At 41.4% G+C, this 22,054-nt stretch overlaps 2 protein-coding genes across 5 annotated transcripts in view; one reads left to right on the top strand and one right to left on the bottom strand.

Moving 5' to 3' along the window:
• LOC145458300 (adenine phosphoribosyltransferase-like) overlaps positions 1–22,054 on the bottom strand; it is a 171,167-nt gene that overhangs the window by 138,548 nt on the left and 10,565 nt on the right. The window lies entirely within an intron of this gene.
• On the top strand, positions 540–16,838 carry LOC145458287 (uncharacterized). 4 transcript variants are annotated; one of them, XM_080336618.1, is made up of 20 exons: positions 540–700; positions 1,214–1,383; positions 1,522–1,678; positions 4,562–4,746; positions 6,119–6,260; positions 6,752–6,817; positions 6,878–7,015; positions 7,995–8,207; positions 8,786–8,935; positions 8,997–9,170; positions 9,795–9,941; positions 10,016–10,192; positions 11,757–11,918; positions 12,045–12,221; positions 12,570–12,713; positions 13,185–13,355; positions 14,095–14,217; positions 15,416–15,619; positions 16,035–16,214; positions 16,311–16,838. In XM_080336618.1, the coding sequence occupies exons 1-20, from the start codon at positions 634–636 to the stop codon at positions 16,445–16,447; spliced, it is 3,084 nt and encodes a 1,027-aa protein (XP_080192744.1). In that variant the 5' UTR covers positions 540–633; the 3' UTR covers positions 16,448–16,838. The 4 variants fall into 4 exon arrangements, with proteins under 4 accessions (XP_080192744.1, XP_080192746.1, XP_080192743.1 ...); XM_080336620.1 differs by having other exon boundaries at positions 11,754–11,918; positions 16,047–16,214; XM_080336617.1 differs by having other exon boundaries at positions 11,754–11,918.

The raw sequence follows: 22,054 nt of genomic DNA, 5'->3' as shown, positions 1-22,054 counted from the left end.
TTAAATTGATATATAAATTTGGAACGCGTTTCTCGACATGGTATCGTAATATAGAGTTCGTGGTCTGCTTTGGACTCAGCACACGTCACAATGCTGCAGCAAGTGTTGTGTGGAACCACGGATATCTAGAATAACCCTTTACGAAACTGTCTAAAAGTGACCCACAACTCGCTAGTTTAAATAACTTTTGTTAAATTATCTACGGTTAGCGACATTTAGCAGCAGAATAGAAAATAGGAAACAATATTCACATTGTACTTGCATGCATTTGCCGTTATGTCAATTTGGGTGAATTTTGAATATTATTGAAGGCTAGCCGGTCCGCCACACTTATTTTGAAGGTTTTCCGGTCCGCGAGGTGAAGAGGGTTGAGAACCACTAATGTAGACGACACATCTATCTCAATGTTTTGTTGACCACATTTTGCGACGCACTGCGCAATACTGCGATGGTGAAATATGAATTAGCATGTCGAACACGCGCAAACTTTTTCACACAACACCGCCGTAAGCCATCTTCGCTATAAATGAGAATGCTGCAAGAAACGCCGTCATACGTCCGTGAGACGCTACCTCACGACGAAGTAGAAGTCACTCGCACGTTATTTTAACGGGTTCAGCGATTACCGGGCTTATGGAGTCGAGTGGAATCAAAACACTGATTGGTGCTCTAGTTATTACAGCGGTGTTGGCGGCACGCCGTGAGTATATACGCTTACATTACGAATTTGCTTTTATATGCTACCATATATAACTAAACTGTACTACACAAGCATGTTTTAGCTCACTGTATATTGTTTTTATTTATCATTAGTGATGCATTCCATTTAGAAGTTATTAATATACCATTGCAGAATCTGTGGGCGGTCTACATGTTGATCTCGCTATCTGTGTATCACCACCATGACTGTTATTGCGTCCAACGCAATGAAAAATTAAGAGATTCAAGTCCATCATTTAATATGATACATATACTTCCATATAGGCATTCAGCCAACCACCGTAAAAATTAGCCACGTAATAATTCTGTTGTGTCAGTGTCGGTAAGCCTCAATGCCGCAGACGTCTGCTAACTATTGGTTCAAATGAGTCCGTCGCGTTTCGCTGACAGTGCGTGTCGTCGTGGGTCAATCAGAGACAGGCTATCCGGCAGAATCCAAGCATGACATAAGATGTCGAGGAAATAAAAATAAAGCTATGATATTATCGTTTAGCCAAGTGTGGAAAACGGAGTTTTCGGGCAAAATATGGAACGCAAGGCAGTTTCCAATCACTGGAAGGTACAAAAGCTACCTGCAAGTACCAGATTCGAAGCGCACCCGGTCTTCATATCAGACTCGTACTCGACAACTATTTTCCTGATCCATCCGACTTGCGCGTTTCCGTGAGTCATTCTGCTTATTAGTCGCCTATCATAAAATAGAAATCCTGATGCAACCACGAGAATATTACTTCTTTGACAACTATAATGTTGCCAGTGATTGCTAGTAATTTCGGATATATTTACTATATATGTTTTCAGATTGTGAATAAAAAGGTAAAGAATGCGAAAACCATACTGATTCCGCCGGGTCCTCGAGCAAGTCTTATAGTAGAAGCCTCCAACGTGATTTTGAAAATCAAGACATCTGCGTCCGGAAGACAGATCGACATCTCACACGAAGCGGTGATTCCCGCCGGTACGTATAATTTGTTGAGCACGGCGAAAATGGCACACTCGCAGTTATCATTCCTGCCCTTAAAATTATTGTGCGTTGATTGATACGCGCGGAGTGGACCCATTTCGCATTTCCGAAAGGTTTGCACCATACCCTTCTCATGATTCGTCGCGAAATTATGTTGCGCGTGTTAAGGTTTAAACGTTCAGTTACAGTTATGCTTCTACAGAACTTTCCATATAATAATAATTTATATGTTGTCAAAGGTGGTCACTGGTCAGTAACGAAGCTCTTCTACTCGTTACGAGCCTCAATTGTGCTTTGTCTATCCAACTACTACTTATTATCCAAGTGGTTAGATTTTGTTCACTATGCTTCCACAGCCACATCGATTGTGAATAGAACGTATAGCATTAGTTAGTAGCATGTGGAATCCAGAGGTGGTCAAAGTAGTCAAGAAAGCTACTCAAGTAGAAGTAGATGTATTGACGAAAAAATCTACTCAAGTACGAGTAGTTGTATTTCTTCCATGAGCAACCCAAAACTACTTGAAGTAGAAGTAGAATTGACCGACTTTAAAAGTACTCAAGTAAGCAGTTGTGAATACGATCCTAATTCGTTCACATGGATTGTAAAAAGGTGCAAATTGAGCTATGCGAAAGGTGACGAGCTTCATTCATATTGATGCATACCAGCAGGTATCCAATTTTCAATAGCATAAGGATAACCATTAGTCCACATTATGGGATGAAAATGATAGTATTGATATGTAAATGCGATACTAATCCTCTGTTCACTCAAACAGTACGTTTTAGAAAATATCATGGTATTGCGCACTCCCCCATATTTTAAGGCCTGCAGTTTAGTCGAAGAGCAATACGGAGATGGTATGTTGGATACGGTGTAAACACATTGTGCGATTAGTAAACATTAATAAAATATATGGTGGACCGTAAAAATGCTATATTGTGTAGCTTTATTTCTGGAAATTGAAGGCATTGCTATACACTTGCTTTTATACTTCAACATGTACGTTATCCAGACAAAAGAACTGATATTAATTAGAAATCAAATATATTGTACTGGGAATTGAAAGTGAAATATAAATCTGAAAACGGAACACGTATTTAATGTCTTTAGTCCAGAAAGTTTCGAGGGTTGGTATGCTAAAACAGCTCTAAAACTAAAGAAAAGTCTGAGTCCACTTTTCCAGATTAGGACACGCCATGGACAGCTAGATTACGATATGATAAGTAAATGCTAGATTGCGAAACATCAGTTTCAAACATTATGATAAGCCATATATACTGTGATGAAATATTTGATATGGCGAAGGGTGACAATGCGGTGTGAACGGAACCACGCCAACCCGCTACCTAAATTATATTCACCGATACTTTCGTGAAATCATCCTGGATACCCCGCATTCCCTGCGCGCGAAGCGCGACCAAAATTCTAGGCTTAACTCGACTTTTATGAAAATTAAATGTCGATACTCCGTGAAAACAGCCCGAAATTTCTCAGGCTATCTTCCTGATTGGAGGATTAAACTACTTCTACTTGACAAACTGAAAATAGCGAAAAGTAAGTAAGTAGATCACAAAATATTATGAAGTAGAAGTAGAAGTAGTAGTGAAATTCAGATCTACTTGAGTAAGTACCAGAAGTAGAGGAAAACTACTTGAGTACTTCGAAAAAGTAGAAGTACTTCGTTACTGACCACCTCTGGTAGAATCACATCACTCTCACTAGTGAATTTGAAATTTTAACATGCACACCCTGTATGACCAGGGCCGGCCAACCCGTGGCCCGCGGGCCACATGTGGCCCGCGAGAAGGTTTTGAGTGGCCCGCGAGGTAATTTCCGAAATTAGTAATATTATCAAAAATGAATTGCACAGATTGTGAACTTGTAAGGCCAACCAAAAATTTCATTATTCTGCCGAAACTCTTGAGATGTGCTGACTAAAATATCAGTTCCTACGCATTGGCAGATCCATGAGCCAATCACATTTTGGTAGACCTTCGTACACTACAATAAAGCAGAATAATTTGCGATAGATTTATCAAAAGTAAAAATTTTCCACACGCTTCGCGCAACATATTGTCACTCGATTTCTTGCTTATAATATTGTTTACTCTTTTTTAAAATGAAAGATTGAGTCTAACTATATTCGCGATAACAAGACAAAGTGTCGTTCAACATATGCAACCTTGCGTTTGCGCTCGCACAGAGACCTTCGACTATGAAACCTAGGCACAAAATGATTGACGCATGTTGATCGAAGATTTCGATATCGATATGTCCCTTGTCCGGTCGCCGAATAGTCCAGTCATTGCAAACTGAGCCCAGTGATATACAGCAGGCCCTAAATATAGTCAAGTGACAATATAATTGAGCTATGAACTTCGAAAATTGTTCGCGCCTGGCGCGGCTAGTGGCCCGCGCAATGGTTCGTCAATCGAATGTGGCCCTTTGGCTGAAAAGGTTGGCCACCCCTGCTGTATGACAATAAAAGATTATATTTTCGAAAATGACACCTGTTTTGATCTTCATTCGTCAGTTTGCGTTGGTCCCGAAGATGCTTCGTACAATTTAAATAACTGGAACCCGCGATCGACAAAAACGTTTGTGACAACTCGACCCAATCTACGTCCTTACACTGCCTATACTTGGTCATTATCGGACCTTTCGTTTTTACTTTTACTGGAAATGGTTTCGGCATCCTTTCAAATTGACCACTTCTGTTTTACTGGAGTACAATGTTTCGGCATTACGTCTATACCTATACTGAGTAGCAGCAATGACTATTCTCGTTATTATTTCCTGTCGACAGCGCATAGAATTCTGAAGAATCCAACCTCGATTTTTCGCGTTGGTAAAAAAGTCGGTTATTCTCTACAGATGGCAATTTCGGATACGACTTCAAAGCTAACAGAAAAACCAAAGTGATATCTTCTCCGGGATTTCCGAAAACGAAATTGCCAAGTGGCATCGAGTCTGTATGGCGGGTGACATCTGCCAGAGACGAGGTTATTGGCGTCGAGATACGTCGTCTGTCGACATCATGCGATGAGGACTATGTAGAGGTACATTAATTTTTATAGAGCATGCCATGGCGAATCACTGAGGTCAGTAATAAAGTAATAAAATCCCCGCGATCTGCTACATACTAGTGCAACTTTCAAGCTTGTCGTTCTGAACGAAAGGGCGTTAAATATTTTTGTCATTGATGTTTTTGCGGCATTATACACCGACTCATGATATACATGAAGGATCTGGATAAGGAAGGTGCAGATATAGCCTTGTATGGCGTTCTAGTCTTGCACCACCCCTCCATGCTATCCCCGTAATTCTGACCGCCTAGCAGGGATATCATGGCTTTGGCCGGACCTGGGGATTGACCTATACTGACCAAGAAACCAGACGTTTCACCATTACGCTATTTTGTCGTTCTCCTACTTCTGTTTCCAGTAATTTGGACAATACTGGACTGGACATGTTTCGAGCATGGCTGGCAGCCATTGGCTGCTTGATCCGTCGTTAAGTGAAGGTTTTATGACATTACTTTTATTCCTCATGGGCCAGTTGATTCGCTAACTATTTTACCCGCCCTACAAAATTTTGCATTGATATAACTAGAGCTGAGCAAAATCGAGTACCTGAGTGATTCGATTCTGAATCACATAATATGCTTCGAGTCGAGTCGAGTAATCGAGTATCACCCATTATGACGTCATAACATAATATAATACGTCAAAGTTCAAATAACTAAATCTTATGCCACCACAAATAATTTAATGCCTGTTATCCGTCTCATAAATGATACTTTGGTATGTTTTTCGACCATACCGATTTCATTTCACTTGGTGATGATGTTGTGGAATAATCATGACTTCGGAAATGTGCTACGTCCAGTAACCTTTGTAGCTTTGTACCATATGCTTCGTATGCTACGATACAGCCAATCAAGGTTCCAAGGCTTCTTCAGTGAAAATGAGTATCGAAATTCTATAATTCTCGTTGATAAATTAACATTCAGTGGCGAGAAGCGTACAATTTCAGTACTCGAAAAAATCGCCCTTTACTACTCGACTCGAATCATTAAAATTAATACTCGATTCAGATTCGAGTACTCGAATCATTGTGCCCAGCCCTAGATATAACACATTCGAAGATACGGCGCAAAATAGGGCACAGACATGCATATTATAGGATGTTGATTCTGTTTCCAATGATGAGATGGGAAAGTGGTTGCTAGGTAGTACCACTATAATCAAGTGAATTTAAGTAAATTAGCCTACTTATCTTCCCTTCCCTATACAATGTTACTATCTCGTGAGAGAAGTCGGTGTACAATCTCATATAGTTTATATTCAAGTCCGTCGGGATGGCGCTGCAGCAACGCGGATTTGGATATTGCAATTTTCAAATTCGTATCACCTGTAAAATTATTTTTAGATATTGGATGGCTCCGTATCTGTTGGTAGATATTGCGGAAAGAAAAATAATGTTGCCGTTCGAGCCCTAAGTGGAATCATGGTTCTCCGATTGCACACTCAGACCGCTACGTCGAAAGGTTTCAAAGCTAGAATTTCAACCGGTGAGTTGATGGCGTACTGGCTATATAGTAGGACTTTTAATCATATTATTGTGTAATTCTAGTTCTAGTTACGCATTTAAAGAAAATTAGTTGCCGAACAACTAGAAAGCAAGTTTCGTCGTTTGGCGTGAATCGTGAAACCTGTTGTGTTTTTTTTCTTGCAGCCAGCTCAGAGTTTAAAATTCGAAGCCCCGTCCGATCCGATAAAATTAATGAGTTGCTTCGGAATCGTATCTAGTTAAGAGTGTTTTAGCTGGTTAGTTGCGTATTTTTCAAGATCGTTATAGTTCTAGCTGCGCATTTTGAAAACCCAGTAGTTTGTATACAAGTCTGGTTGAATGTCATTGTAGACGTGAAATGCAAGTAAAAGTTGGTCGATAATCGTGTACTTTCCGGTTTGTGGCACCCCCATAAAAGAAATGCGCTTCACAAAACAAGGTCTCGTCTTATATGCTATGTTATTCCTATGACGGCTGATATTTTTCCTTCAGAGGAACCTTCTACGAATGGAAATGCGGAGCCAGATATAGCCACAGAAAGCAGTGAAACCAGTGCGAGTAAGTGAATTTCATTAAACCATCCACGAAATAGGCATTCCACGTTCATGTCCTCTACAGGTCTTCAATGCCATAAACGCATGAAAATGACATCGGATGGAGCTGTAACGATGGATGCATATTCACGGATGACCTGCGGTACCGGGGAGATATGCGGCAGAATGGTGGTAGAGGGAAATTCCACCGTCGGTGGAACGCGTAAGCATTACTCATTGTTCATTTAAATGATATTCGTCATGGAGGTTGTCATATATCAATCGTATAATTTCTGAATAAATCTGTCTTGTATTTCAATTATTATAGTTAAAATTGAACCGCCAGGGACGTGATTTTCAGCACTGCGTTCATGACACATGTAACCGGCCAGACAAGTCAAGTAGCACATGTTTATGTTATGCCATTTTAAGTAATTAATATATACTGACCTCTTTCTATACAACTTACTCTCGACAATGAATTGAGATATGACTAGAAATATTGCATGCCCGGACTACAAACCTAGATTCCATCACATTTCGTGTTATGGCGTATCTTTATACTTGACTCAATAGGTATCAGAAAAATCGTTGCATTTCAATAGGGGCGACTATAGACACTCTCAGGTAGGGCTGGGCTCAATGATTCGAGTACTCGAATATGAATCGAATATTAATTTTAATGATTCGAGTCGAGTAGATAAATTCGATTTTTTCGAGTTCAATGAAATTATACGCTCCTCGCAACTGAAAGTTAAATTACTAACGAGAATTATAGTCTTGATACTATTTCCAACGAGTAAGCCTTGAGACTTTGATTGGCCGTGTCGCAGCATACGAGACATGACATGGTACAAAGCTACGAACGTTACTGGAAACAATATATTTTCGAAGTCATGATCATCCCACAACATTGTCAAGAAGTGCAATGAAATCTGTATGGTCGAAAAAATACCGAAGTATCTTTAATGTGATGGATAACAGGTAATATTTTAGTTGTGGTGGCGTAAAAGGCACATTTTTGAACTTTGACATAGTACATTCTGTTGTGATGTCATAATGAGTGATACTCGAACACTCGACTCGACTCGAAGCGTAATACGGTTCTCTGGTTCTCGATTTTGGCCAGCTCTACTCTCAAGTCGAGCTATGTTCTGCCGTTGCGCGTCGTTTTAATTCGTACCGTTGGTTTCCTCGATCAGAAGTGACACGCGAGGCGCTGCATTGCATTCCGTCTTCTCTGTGCATTGGAAATTGCGGAAAGATTCAGCTGGATCATTCCATGCCCGGAATTGCCGTGAACACGTGCACCTTGTCGTGCTGCCGTACCGATTTTTGCAACAAATCACCAGACGGCCCCGATGAACCGCCGGCGACATCGGATGGCTCCGACTCTTTCGGGCCTACTCCACCAGGTGCGGCTATAGCTATTTACTGATTTAATGTAACTATAATGTAACGCACTCATATAGTTATCGAAATCATATTATGACGGCACACTGCAATATCATTCCTATATGCGTCAGACTTCAGAAGCCGCTCTCATAAGCATGAAAACCAAGATTGACTTGTTGCGCACTCACAGTTCTCCTTTAGCAATTTCGTGGATACCATAACTTAGATTAGAATTAGAATGACGCATAGAAACTTTTCACAAATTAGAATAAAATTAGACTACCGGTATTCCGATCTAATTAGTTTAATTAGAAAACTAGAATCATCTATTGGTCCAAGTTTTCTATGGGTTGCGGGGGTGCAGCAACACCTGAAGGCGACGCATTTTTTTATATTATAGCTACATGGTACGCAATTGGTCCAATGTGACGACTCCATTTTTTTGATTTGTCCAATAAATTTGGTCTTGTCCTGTGTCTATATCTGTTTTGTTTTTCGAGCGATTGAGTCATTGAAGGAAACCTCAACGTTGTAAACGCAATTGGATTCCCATGATAAGCCTTTTGACGGTAGTCAGTAGCATTCTGGCCTCTTCCAGTTGGACTCCGGTGCAGTGAAAGATCGGAAGTGACCCGCGGGTCCGGACTGGGTTTAGGATCCGCGTCATCTGGTGAATTATGCCCGATTGACTCGGTCTGCGCGCTTTACATATTCTCAGGCCTTTCTGATGATGATGTTAGGGAGAAAGGTAAATTAATTTTTACTGCAGAAAAAAGTTTGTGCGGTCTACAACGCACCCATATTTTCAGTCGTTGGATACGTTGCGGCGTGCAAACCGGCAGACAGTTGCAACGAAGCCGAATGCTCCAACTTGTACGAAACGAGGGACGTTAATGTCGCATCGTGTAACGTTACTTGCTGTACAGAGGACAATTGCAACGATCCCGACGCTGCAACAATACCGACATTACCTACGCCTGAACGTAAGGATGATTGACGACAAACTCTGCGCGATTTCGATACGCCGATCTCGGATGCGCGACCCAATTTGAGACGCCAGTTTCGCATTTAAACCGATAAACGTGGGCGTACGCCCACGCGACTCATATTTACAAAAAAGTTGAGTGACTTCGTAATTGTAGACGGGATTATTGAGCGAGGTATTGGGAGGTATTGCCTGATTGTTATCAACGACTCCTTTAACGTCACTGGACACTGCCAATCGGCCGTAATATAACATAATATACCTTATAATAACGCGACTACGTGGAGAAGGGAGTGACAAGCGTTAACTAGCACTATTTATTCGTTTTATTGAACACGCACAATTTTTGAACACCTGTTTGTGTTGGCGGCTATACTGGCGTGTGGTAGTTGGCCTACATCAGTCATGCTCAATTGCTCATCAATAGCCTCAATAGCGATTCTGGCCATATCAAAAAAGTACGAATCCGGCTCCGATCTGTATCAGAAAAAATATGAATCCGGCTCCGGTCAAAAATTGGAAAATCCGACCCGATATCCAGTCCGGACCCAGTCCATGCCAGCTCTTGCATTTGCTTTCTCAAGATAATAACATCCTGATTATTGTCGGAATTTAAATTTAGCCCGGGCCAGATCTTGCTACAACTTACAAAAGCTGCAGCTTGAGGGCGATATTCACACTGATATACAGCGATACACGGAGTGCAGTCTTCCGGAGGACAGATGCTTGCGTGTCGACTCCTACATTGTCGACAGTAACGGCAGAACCGGTGAATATATTTATTGTTTTATTTAATGTTACACTTTAGTATACGAAATTTACAGCATCTATTCATCCGTTCAGGTGTGTTTGCAGTTGGCAAATGTGTTCCGCAGTCATCATGCAATGATATCGATTGCGAATCAATACTTGAATTAGACGAATCCACCAGGTCCACATCTTGCGCTGCAGCGTGTTGCGCAAACGATCTGTGTAATGAGAGACCAGTGGCGATACCTGCTCCATCATCTGTACCATCCGGTGCGTTATTTTAACCTCTGACTAGTTGATTAGCTTATAAGGAGAGTATCTTTCATCAGTCTTGCACTGCATACTCACTTTGCTCGCCCTGCAAAAACGCGCGCGGTTGCAAATATCGTGGAATGTAGAGCAGCGCATTCACGGTTGTTTGACACTGCAAAATCGCAGAACTTTGGGATTAGATGAGAGATAGTCTGGAATTACGTAACAGCCACTTTGGTACAAGCGGAATACTAAAAACATCTTACCTTACCTAATCTGTTATTGAAAACGCACTTTGGCGCGACGACGAAAATAGACGCAACGGTCTGTTAAATATGGCGCTGGGTGCGGCGACACGAGTAATCGAATGCGAGTCAAGAATGAGTTGATGCGATTCGTATTGCAGCAGTAGAATTTCCCGATTCGATGGAATACCTAAATACCTAAAATATTCTGAAACGAGGCCTTTTTGCTAACGCAGTAACTACAGAAATATCGCTGCCATATAGTATGAGCTCGATTGGCTGTGGCAGAGCAAGTTGCGTATGGTGATCCCCGTGCTAGTTGACAGGATAAGTTCACACACCGGACCAAGGAGACGAAATGACCACAAAACACACTACGCAATATCTTATATCATATTGACTTTGTTACCAAATGTACAGCCGGGCCTACGATACTTAGTACTTAGTACTAAGTATCGTAGGCCCCGGTACAACTTTCTTATTGTCGAAGCGTATATGGGTCGCCTTTGCCTGGTGCAAAAGTGATTCATTTCAAGATACACAGTACACACGTATGTGGCGAGGCTGCGAGTATCGTATAGGCCCCGACTCGACTCCAAATCCCGAATCTCCAGCTCCACCCATCCTTAGTTAAAGGAACAAGGAAAACGCGCCATGGAATGGCGACATATCGAAAAGGCAGTAATACGATTTCACTGTAGTTTAGTATTTCATGAGTCCAATCTCGTTTTATGGTTACCTTGTGACACAATAACAGCGGCTTCCCCACAGCTGAAACCAAACATTTTGAGTTCGCGCTAAAAGCTGGGCTTACGCTTTTTGCTAAATCCCCAAACGCATTATTGAGCTAGGGCGTATGCTTTCAGTGGAATCTTGTATGCATTCTGCAGTCATAAGCTGAAAATCCTCAGAATACTGAGAATAGGCCATTGTTGTTTTAATTCAAGCGAGACGGTTGATGTTCGAAGAATTCTGCGCACCCGAATGCTTCAGTAAAACAGACGATGACAATCCTTATACTTCACAAACAAGACTCGCTGTTACCTGATATGCACTAGAATAGGCATAGTCGCGAGGAATTGTTGTTTGTGGGGTGAGTGACAGAATTGTCCAAGTGATAAAGTGGCGTCATTGACACTTATATAGTATTGACGAACCATGTCATAATGTCCAAGTCAAAAATTTGGAGAGCGTACTCCCGCCTTTCGCCACTGAACACCAACACCGCATCAATTTGATCGACTTCAGATAAGAATGCGACAGCACTGTGAACTATAGGATATAGTAGATGCGTCTGATACTAGTCGACGTAACTCGATATCACTATTTTTAAGCAGGCACTGGTCTGTGGTGTCACAGCAAAGGCGTAACGGTGCAAGAAGGGGCGATAATGACGTCCGGTAGTGTTCAGCAGAACGCATTATGCAATAGTGGTGACGTTTGTGCCCTGTTTACATTTCACGGTACTTCGACGGAATCGCATCAGATTGGAGAGCCAAGTACGTACAATTATCACATACTATCCTCATCGACTCTCTGATTAATTGGTCTGTCACGGTGATGAGACTTGACGACATATTAGACGAGGGCATATTGTCATCTCTATTGCCATTTGATCTTTCCAGTGGCGGGATATTCCGCGATGTGTCAACCGGCCGCAAGCTGCAACGAACACGCATGTCAGACACTTTCCATCGCGAAAAAAATCCGGGTAACATCGTGCGCGGCGAGATGTTGCACCGCGAGTATGTGCAACGAGCCTGGAGAAACGCCAATGCCATCTCCAAAAACACCGGCTCAACGTAAGTCAATCTTCGCATGATCGAGTTGATGCTGTAGAGTGTAGATGACCGATTTTAGTTGGCAATTCGGAATCCATTCGAATCAGGCGAGCCAAATCTATAATTGGGTAGCGTCCTGGTGGTAAATTCGCACTCAAATGACCCGCGCAATCATTTGATTAAAAAGATTGGACAATGGAGACGGGACAGTGGACATCCCTGCTTTGAAGTATGGTATCGTTCGTAGAAATTTATCGCTAGTTGACGCGCAAGTAAAGATCTAAGAGTCACTGGGGCCAATGATATATTTTATCTGTCGTAGTCCGGCTCACATGAATGATTCGAATTCTATGGTTTTCTGTTCTTCAGGGTCTGTCAGCCAGTGCTACGAAATATTTCAAGCGTCCATCGGTACTTCATCTATTATGAACAATGTGCGTGCTGTAACATGTGATCCCAGCTCTGTTTGCCTTCGGATAGAAGGGACGGCTACGAGACCTGGTGTTTCCGCCGGTATGAATGCATTGAATAGTACACTATTCTTTCTGCAAGTTTGTAAGTGCATCGGCGCCGAAAACAATATATTGTTGAAGAGATTTTAAAAGCGCATGGTGTAATTCGCAGTTCAATGTTTCGCTACAAGCTAAAGTGTCGATTGTTTACTGAATACTGATGTTTTTCGAGTGCTGATTTGTTCGTCACATGCTCGTTTCGGCCGTCAAGTTTGCCGTAATCTATGGACTGCACGAGTAATACGAAGATTACGCCAAGATGCAGTTCACATAAATGTATTCACCTCAAGTAATGTGAAGTGTATATTTTTTTACATCTTCCAGATTCGATTCGTCAGGATTGCCGTATACTAGAAATTTATCGGTGTTTAGTTTTCGTAGAAAAGTAGTAGAATAGTGGTTGAGGTATGAAACCGCCTCTTTTACGCCTTCTCTACATCCTAGCCATTTTAGCCAAGGAGTCATTTTTCAGCCTCCATCGTGACTGGAAAATGCTACCCTAAGGCGACCTGCGAAGTTGCAGACTGTCGCAGTCTGATTAACCGCATGCCAGGATTGACTCTACAAGAGTGCCGATCAAAATGCTGTGATGAAGAGCTATGTAACGACCAACCGATCATCACCGTTTCTCCCAGTGCACCAAGTATGTTATTCGGCTATCACTTGCATTACGACCCATTTAACTATGGAGTGCAATCTAACTAACGTGAAATTACGTAGGTAGGTATGTATATACACCAGAGATTAGCGGATTTAATCAAAATTCATTTCGGAATAACTACCAATCATGTCCATATCCGGTCACACATGAAATTTCTTCAGAAGTCGCATGAAGATAAATAAATACTTCTTCTTAAATAAATACTTCAAAATATCCGTAAACCCATATCCTATCCAAATCCGGTCAAAATCAGCAAATCCGGTGTTTTCGAATCCAAATCCATGTTCATGCTCATCTTCGGTATTTTATTTACCTAAAAGTTATATATCTAAATGCGTGACAATAGGCCATATGCATGTAATAGGTTGTATTTGAACTGGGGAAACTAATACATATATATATATATATTATTAATGAAGATACTGCCGGGACTAAAGGTTCACATTCGGAGTGGAATTTGAATTGGAAACTTCAATTTTGACGACGATTTGTATTCTAAAATATAAATATCAATGTGATGAACATAACCTTTCTTACGTAGGCTCTTATGTTATTTCATTCAGGCTGCGTAAATGGATTCTATGTAGAAATTTTGAAATCTGACTTCCTATGTATTGAGTTTATTTTGAATACTATCATTAAATATCATATGCTTATTGTAGAGTATATAGTTACTTGTCCAGATAATACGATTATCGACGCGGTGCGATCAACTTTACAGGGCAGTGCTACGATATCTTTCAAATGGAAATGGGTAACTTGAACAGGACAACTGCAACCACCTGTGTAGCGGGATCGGCCTGCGCAAGATTAGAAGCTATCTCTCAAATCAATGGGCTTGAAGGTGAAGGCTGGTTGTATTCATAAGATTAGCAAACATTATCTACACAATCCACGTAAAACTTGATATTATGGCGAAGCCCTAAGCCGTTTTCTAAGCTTCTATCGGCCTTGACAGTGTGTGGGTCATTGCACGTCAAGGCAATATGCCCAGCCCATTCATATCAACCGATTTTCCCTCGATGGAATGCTGTTGCTAATAGTTGCCATCGCTGAAGCCGCATTAGTTAGTGAGGAATAGTGATGTTGGGCACAGAAGAACAGTCTATTTTGAAACAACAACAACAACAATATGTTGAAATTGTAATCAATTTCAGCATTACAGAATGCTTTTCTTAGCATTCTCCCGAAATCTCAAATCAAGCCGCGGGCCGCAAACTACGACCTCGCGGGCCGCATGCGGCCCGTGAAACACGTGTTGGTGACCCCTGATATACACCCTCCTGAACCATTGTCAATCAAGTATAGGCTTACGTTAAATCTTGATATCTACAATTGTTTTGCTCATACATGTAGCTTGACGCATTCATTCGTTAATTATTATTTTCATCGATTCTAAATGCCATACGATTGCGGTACAATGATGAGATACGCAGAAGTCGAAGCGATTTGCTCAAGTCAATAAATGAAATCCAACCTTGGCCTAATAATACAGTAAAAAATGAGAGAACGTCTTTACAGAGGCATGCTCATTGCACATATGCCCACCCAATTAGAAATAGCCTAAAAAATTATTAAAAATGAACAGACATTGTACTGTAGTACACTACTACACTGTATAATACATAGCACTGGTCACAGGCGAAACCGGTGTCAAAATAAATGCTGCAATATCAATGTTCACGCTAGTATTCATTTTATCCAGTAGAAACTGTATACTGCACTTGAAAGTGACCATGATAGTCAAGGACCGCATGATATTCGACATGAAACGGTGATACAGCTTCACACGCTGGTACCCTCCTCCACCATAATTGAATTTTTTGTTTTACTTAATGTGCGCCGATTTTGTATAAATTTGACGACGATGTTCGCGTGTACTGCGCCTATATGCGCATTAGATTAGTCGACAAATTCAGCAGGATCGGAGACAGCAATTGAACTCGCATGTAAATCAAATATTCTGTGAATACTGGCCCGACTCCATCACAGTGTTACAACTTGTATTTATTGATTGCATCTAAACGTGTTCCACTTCCCAGCTCCGATCGTGTATGGAATGTGTTTCCCTGAGGCAGCCTGCGATGCTCTATCATGCGACACCTTATCTAGCGTGATACCGGGTCCCGCGACTATACGAGATTGCCAAGTGAAGTGCTGCACTTCGGATTTGTGCAACATCCAACCGTTTCCGGTCACCACTGCGGCAGGGATTCCTGCCACATCTCCTTCAGTCGCATCACCAGGTATATGTCTGCATTGGCGTGTTCACATATCCAGCATTTCAACTTTTCTGTTGGTATTTCAATGTCATTGAAGCTGTGAATCATGTCGGACTATTACAAATACGATAATTGTAATGAATTCTTGCAACAATACAATATGTATGAGACATGTTTATACCGTTTCATTCGACTGTTCTATTTTCCAGATAATACAAGCTTTAATACGATCAATACAAGCTGAAATCGGACTTTTGTGAACGCATATATATTTATGTGATATTATTGTACAGTACATTGATTGAAACATTTTTCTGAAAAAGTTGGTTGAGTCGTGGAAAAAACCTAAAACTATCCAACTTTATAACGAAGTGTATCGACACATACATCAAAGATACTATATATGTTACTGCATGTTTATTGAAACTATTTACTGTAGAAGCTGGTGAAGCTGCTGGTGGGGCCTCCAAAACGATTACATGTAAAGACAAAATGCTAATGTCAAGTGCAGGTATCACTTTTCCCGGTACTGATGACGTAAAATCTTGCCAACCTGGCTATCAGTGCATGTCAATCACTGCAACGGCAAGTCACTCGTCTCTGCCATCTGGAATGCAAGGTACGTACGATTTTCCGTTTCTAACCTGCAGGTTTAGTACATGTGTTTGCGTTTCAATGACGATAGTAATTCTTTTTCATTCTTTTCTATTTGTAGTCACGATTAACTTCGGTACCTGTGCGCCGCAATTCATCTGCGGCGCGAAAGACTGTTCCACGTTATCAAACATGGCTGGTATTACGATAAAAAGCTGCGATGTATCTTGCTGCGACACGGACCTTTGTAATGCTTGAGAAATTCGCAAGATTGTGATTGCTAGGTTCCATTGGCACGTCAGCAGCCGACAAATGGAAATCGATATATTTAGGCTTAGTTCCAACACATCTGTGCGCTCATAAGCTCTGAGACTTACTGTATTATAGCCTACATATCAATTTCAGTTATAATACTAACATTGTCGTTCAGCCATCCTATAGTCGCTGGACAGGAGTATAGGCTGTGCTGTCGTTGTGTGATTTTCATGGTGTTTCGACATCTGGTGTCATTTTGACACCGAGCCTGTAATCTCGTTTTTGATTTATGATCTTCCGGCTTTCGCTCTTCACTTTTGTAATTTACGGCTCGTGCATCTGCGCTGTTTATTTCAAACGATTGTGAAGGAATAATAAATCAGTTTGCGATTCCTTTTCGTGGTGTATGATGTATTGTATATATTATCGAGTATTTTTCTCATCCAGTTAACGACTGGCTAATAAATGTGTATTGTTTATTAGGGCTGTTCAAAAATAACCTTTTTCCAGATTCCAGCCATTCACTGATTAAATTGTCAGGCTATCCGTAAAAAACGCTGCACACCAAATTTGGTTTAATTCTAACAAGTATAAGCCTCCGCAGATCCAATTAAATTTAAAATTATTAGGGCAAATTAAAAAAAAATCAAATTTTTCTGTCAACCCCATGAAATTGTTAGGTTGTCTTCAAAGACGATGCAAAACAAATTTGACTCAATTCCAACTAGTAGAAGCGGAGTTATTTGGGTTTTTCGTGGATTATTCTCGGATTATCCATGATTTCTGAATCCCAACCCGTCGTCCGCCCAACCCAAGAGTCGCGGTCATTTCGCACCGTTACAGGTCCCATCTTATGGACGGACGCAAAATAGATATATATTGAACAGTTCTACAATGTGTCTCACCCCGTCACTATTACAAACACTATTACAACTGACATCGCGGGCCGGACTTAAAATCGCTCGCGGGCCGCACCAGTCAAAACTAGGTACAAAGTAGCATATTATAGAGTTAGGCCTACCATATTTAGGAATCGGGAAAGGAGGACAGAATTTCAGAATTTTCAAACTTGGAATCGAAGGAAAATCTTGAAAAAATGGTAAACTTTTCCCACTTCGTGGTCGGTTGACTTAAAAAAAGGTCAACTTTCTCGCTCATCCCCCCAAAAGACAGTTTTCCTCTCACATTATCAGGTGGTTGACTAAAAAAAAGGTCGACTTTCCGGCTCAGCTCCCGAATTAGCCTCTGGGGCGTTACTTCAACGCTGATTTACTGTATCTGAGTCGAATTTACACTATTTCAACAAAAATTCTAAAAAAAAGAGGACAGAATCTCAAAAAGTAGGGCATTTAGGCGTCCTCGGAGGACAGTTTCAAAAACCTGGAGAAGGAGTACGTATGGTAACCATAGCATATTACATCACATTACGGAAAATAGGAATTCTGTTCTATCTTCGCCTTTATTAGCGAACGATAACGATAATACGATTGGGCAGTGGAATACTTTTATGAACCGATAAAACATTATGGCTCTGTAACGATAATATAAGTTGGCATGTTTCTACTTTTCCTTTGTTTTAGTCTTATACTGACGTCAACCCTATGCGTTGTGAGGTCGAATATAAAAGAGTTCACTGTAAACGCGGACGTTGCAATTTGCTTCGTATTATTATATTGCGATTCGGGTTTATCTCAAGGCCGGAGACCTTTTAAGTCAGAAGTGATGCAGGAGTGCAACCACGTATATTTTTCTGAATAACTAATATATTCTACATGTAACCTGCATGTTAGGGTTTCGGATTGGCGTTTCCACTTCTGTGAATAACTAGTTTTTGGTCAAGTTTTCGTAACACTGTGAGCTCAATATGCACCTTTTCGCCTGCTTGGAATTGTGTGTCAGTCAATGCCAGCCACTTGCTCCTAATGGTAATTATAGAAACCACAACACCGCCGTCGGGTGGTTATAATGTGGCCTACGAACACACTCGACATACGCTGTCTTGAGGGGATATATTGGACGCATTTCTTACTGAAAATCTTGAGATTTGTTAGAAATGTGCTGGATAATATACTCGCATTTTCAATCCACTCAGAATTGCTTCGCGGGCCGTATGTTTGACACCCCTGATGTAGAGTATTGTAGTCAGTATAGTCAGTAAACGCACACTGATTTTCCATAACATTATGTCAATATAGGTGAACCCCCTGAAAGTTTTGCTATATAATCACCCAATAAGGGTTAGAAAGGATTATTTATTAATATCAAGTGTCGAACTTTTTGCATTTTGCAGTTGATAGGCTATGTATAAAATTGCAATATATTTGGCGGTCCGGCAGGTAAACACGAACCGGCGGTTGAGAACGACTGCATGATCTCAGACGACTAGAAATAGGAATTATCAAATCACAGCCAATGCTGATTGGAATATCCCAACTCTGACCCCCAACGGGATGACGTCATTTTGAATTTCTGAATTTTAAAATATTTTCTCCTCCTAACATATAGGGTTGATAATGAAACATTCCAGTGATGAAGTAAGTAGGGATGGTATGAACGTAAGGTTCACGTTCGCGTTCGGTGTGTGAACCTCGGAAATTTAGAGGTTCGTGTTCACAACAGAACCTTGGTAGGTTCTGCACTGTGAACCTTTTTCATATATTACAATTTTCACTTCATTATAACATCTTTGGTTCAAATTTATTGCATTTTAACTGCGGGCCACTATATGCATGGCGCTGGCAGCATTAAAAATCAACACTAAACGAGCATGCACCTTGACAATCTCAAAAGTTTTACTTGCTTTGTTACAAAAGTTTGCACGAAATATCCAGCTTCCCGTTTGTGAATATTATTGACTCTCTGCTATGAGTTTGACCCGCAATCACACAACATCACAAGAGAAATACGTATAGCCAGCGAATGATGCTTATTCAACCAATCAATAAGATTGATATCGTTTTTTGATGCAAAAAATCTAGCAGGCGTACGGGTTCAATCTTGACTCCATATCTTTACTGCATCATTAAAACCAAATCCGTGCGATTGAGGTGTTGGCTACTGCTGTATAACTTGTTAATGGGGTACTATCGGTAGTAAGTACAGAAACCCGTTCAACACTCTGCTCAATATCAATGTAGCAATACTCGGACGCCGAATACATTGTCCGGTCTGGCCTAGACCGGTAAGGCGTAAGTTTATATTCCCTGGTAAGTCCTCGTCGAAATTGTTGGCAAAGCGACGAAAGATAATGATTTTATGGGAGTATTATAAACGTTAATTGCCTCAGTTGATACATTTACCGATGTCTAAAACGCCAACATGTACTTCGGCATTGTGGCATTATGTGGCTCGAGTCGTCGCGGGGTATCGTGTACATTAATATAGGCTATCACTTCATTGGAAGATAGGGTTGGAATTAGCAATATGACGTCTAGTGACGTCACGAGGTTCACGTTCGTGTTCACACAGAACCTTTCAAAAAGGTTCGCGTTCACACGAACCTGAACCTTTCAGAGGTTCACACCATCCCTAGAAGTAAGGTGTGGATTTGAATATAATATTTTGGCATCATTTGACTGCTCCGGACCGGAAGCGATCAGAATGTTTGAATCCAAAGTATTACAATATGGCATCATCTGTTGGGGGGTTGCCAGTATTAGTGCACTAAAGCCACTGCAAAAACTACAACACCAGGATCCTAGCCAGGGCCCTAAAGGGGCCAGGATGTGTGTCGCTGCTCAAACGATGCAGTGTCCTAAACAAAAAATTGCCAAGATTGCGTATCAGTTCCACTGCGGTCACTGCCTCGAAAACTTAATTGACCTCTTTATCTTCGGTTCGGTTTGGTTCGGATCGGCTCGTTTCAGCATATATTCATGGACGCTTGCAACTATTTTCGCAATCAGTACCGCGATAGCTTTTATTTGATACCCGTTTTACCAAATTTAATGCTCGACAAGCCGGTCAAAAATTACCGTCAAATTGCCTCTAGCAAAATTGAAAGTGTGACGTAGACCATTTACACTGAGCCGTGAGATTTGCTTGTGTCCACACCACTGAGCTATATATATATATATATTGTGTCCACACCATATCAGACACTATTATGGTCATATCATCGAGGGTTGACTTTTCCGCTAATCTCCGCCATCCGCTTAATATAGATAATGGTCTCAGCTAGGGCTGGGCACAATGATTCGAGTACTCGCATCTGAATCGAGTATTAATTTTAATGATTCGAGTCGAGTAGTAAAAGACGATTTTTTCGAGTACTAAAATTATACGCTCCTCGCAACTGAAAGTTAATTTACTTACGAGAGTTATAGTTTTGATACTATTTTCCAATGAGAAAGCCTTAAAATCTTGATTGGCTGTATCGCAGCATACGAGACGTAGTACAAAGCTAGGAACGTTACTGGAAATAACGCATTTCCGAAGTCATGATCATCCCACAACATTGTCAAGAAGTGCAATGAAATCGGGATGGTCGAATACCAAAGTATCTTGAATGTGACGGATAAGAGGCATTATGTTATTCGTGGTGGCATAAAAGGTACATATTTGAACTTTGACATAGTACACTAGGTTGTGACGTCATAATGAGTGATACTCGAATACTCGACTCGACTCGAAGCATTTTACGTGATTCAGAATCGAATCACCCAGGTACTCGATTTTGCCCAGCCCTAGTCTCAGCTTATTATGTTCGCCTTTTAATTCTTCTTTAGCTTTGAAGTTTATATTTTCCGCCGTTTCCACGTTTTAGGGTTGCTTATTGCCATACAGCGGGGGAGATAGCGTAGTGGTAACGATAAGCGCCCACCAACCTGACGGATCGAGCTCAATTCTCGTCGGAGGTTTATCTGGGATCTTCTTCCCTCGCCGTTGCCGTTCTTACGGCGACAAAAAAGCCCTGAAAAAGACCCGACGAAAGAAAGCACTCACAAGGAATGGAAAGAACTAGCAGAAAGGGCCGCGACTTCAAAAAGATCAACATCGAAAAGAACTGTGACATCGGGCACTCTAGGCCGAGGTGGATGTTAGAGTAAAGGATCGCTACTGATGCGTGTCGTTCGACATCCTCCTATCTGTTTATGACATCGCATTATGTCTTATCGCTTTGTACATTGTGCGTGACTTGTTAAGAGGAAAAATATAAGCCGACGATATTACAGCGTATGCGCGTGTCTATGAAGGTCAATGACCGAAAGTCCCGCTCTCCGCTTCTTCCGCTATGTTCGGAATTCTTTGTTGGGGTGTTTGTTTGTTTGTTTTGGGGTATTCATGGTGTTTGTCGACTACTGTGGTCATTTACACCAGGCCGATATTCTTGTTATTTTCCGTAACTGCCGACTTATAGCACGGCCCACCTCTAGGCTTTTTGTAAGACACCGCTGACGCGGATGAGGTGGCGAGGAGGAGCCTAGGTAAACCTCCAACACTTAGATATCGGAATTCGGAAGTCGACCTCGGTCGGACTCGAGCCCGCACCCATTGGTGTTGCAGCCGCGGATTACACCACTGCGCTATCTCGCCACTGTTTTGTTGGGGTGCTGCCTGCAAGAATACAATTGACCCACTGCATAAACTTCAACATCGGATCATCCGTAT

This window comes from Botryllus schlosseri, chromosome 16 (assembly GCF_051294905.1).
Source record: "Botryllus schlosseri isolate E-star chromosome 16, Bs_hap1, whole genome shotgun sequence".
Lineage (NCBI taxonomy): Eukaryota > Metazoa > Chordata > Ascidiacea > Stolidobranchia > Styelidae > Botryllus > Botryllus schlosseri.
Note: the sequence above shows the minus strand (reverse complement) of the source record. Positions and strands in the feature narration are given on the sequence as shown.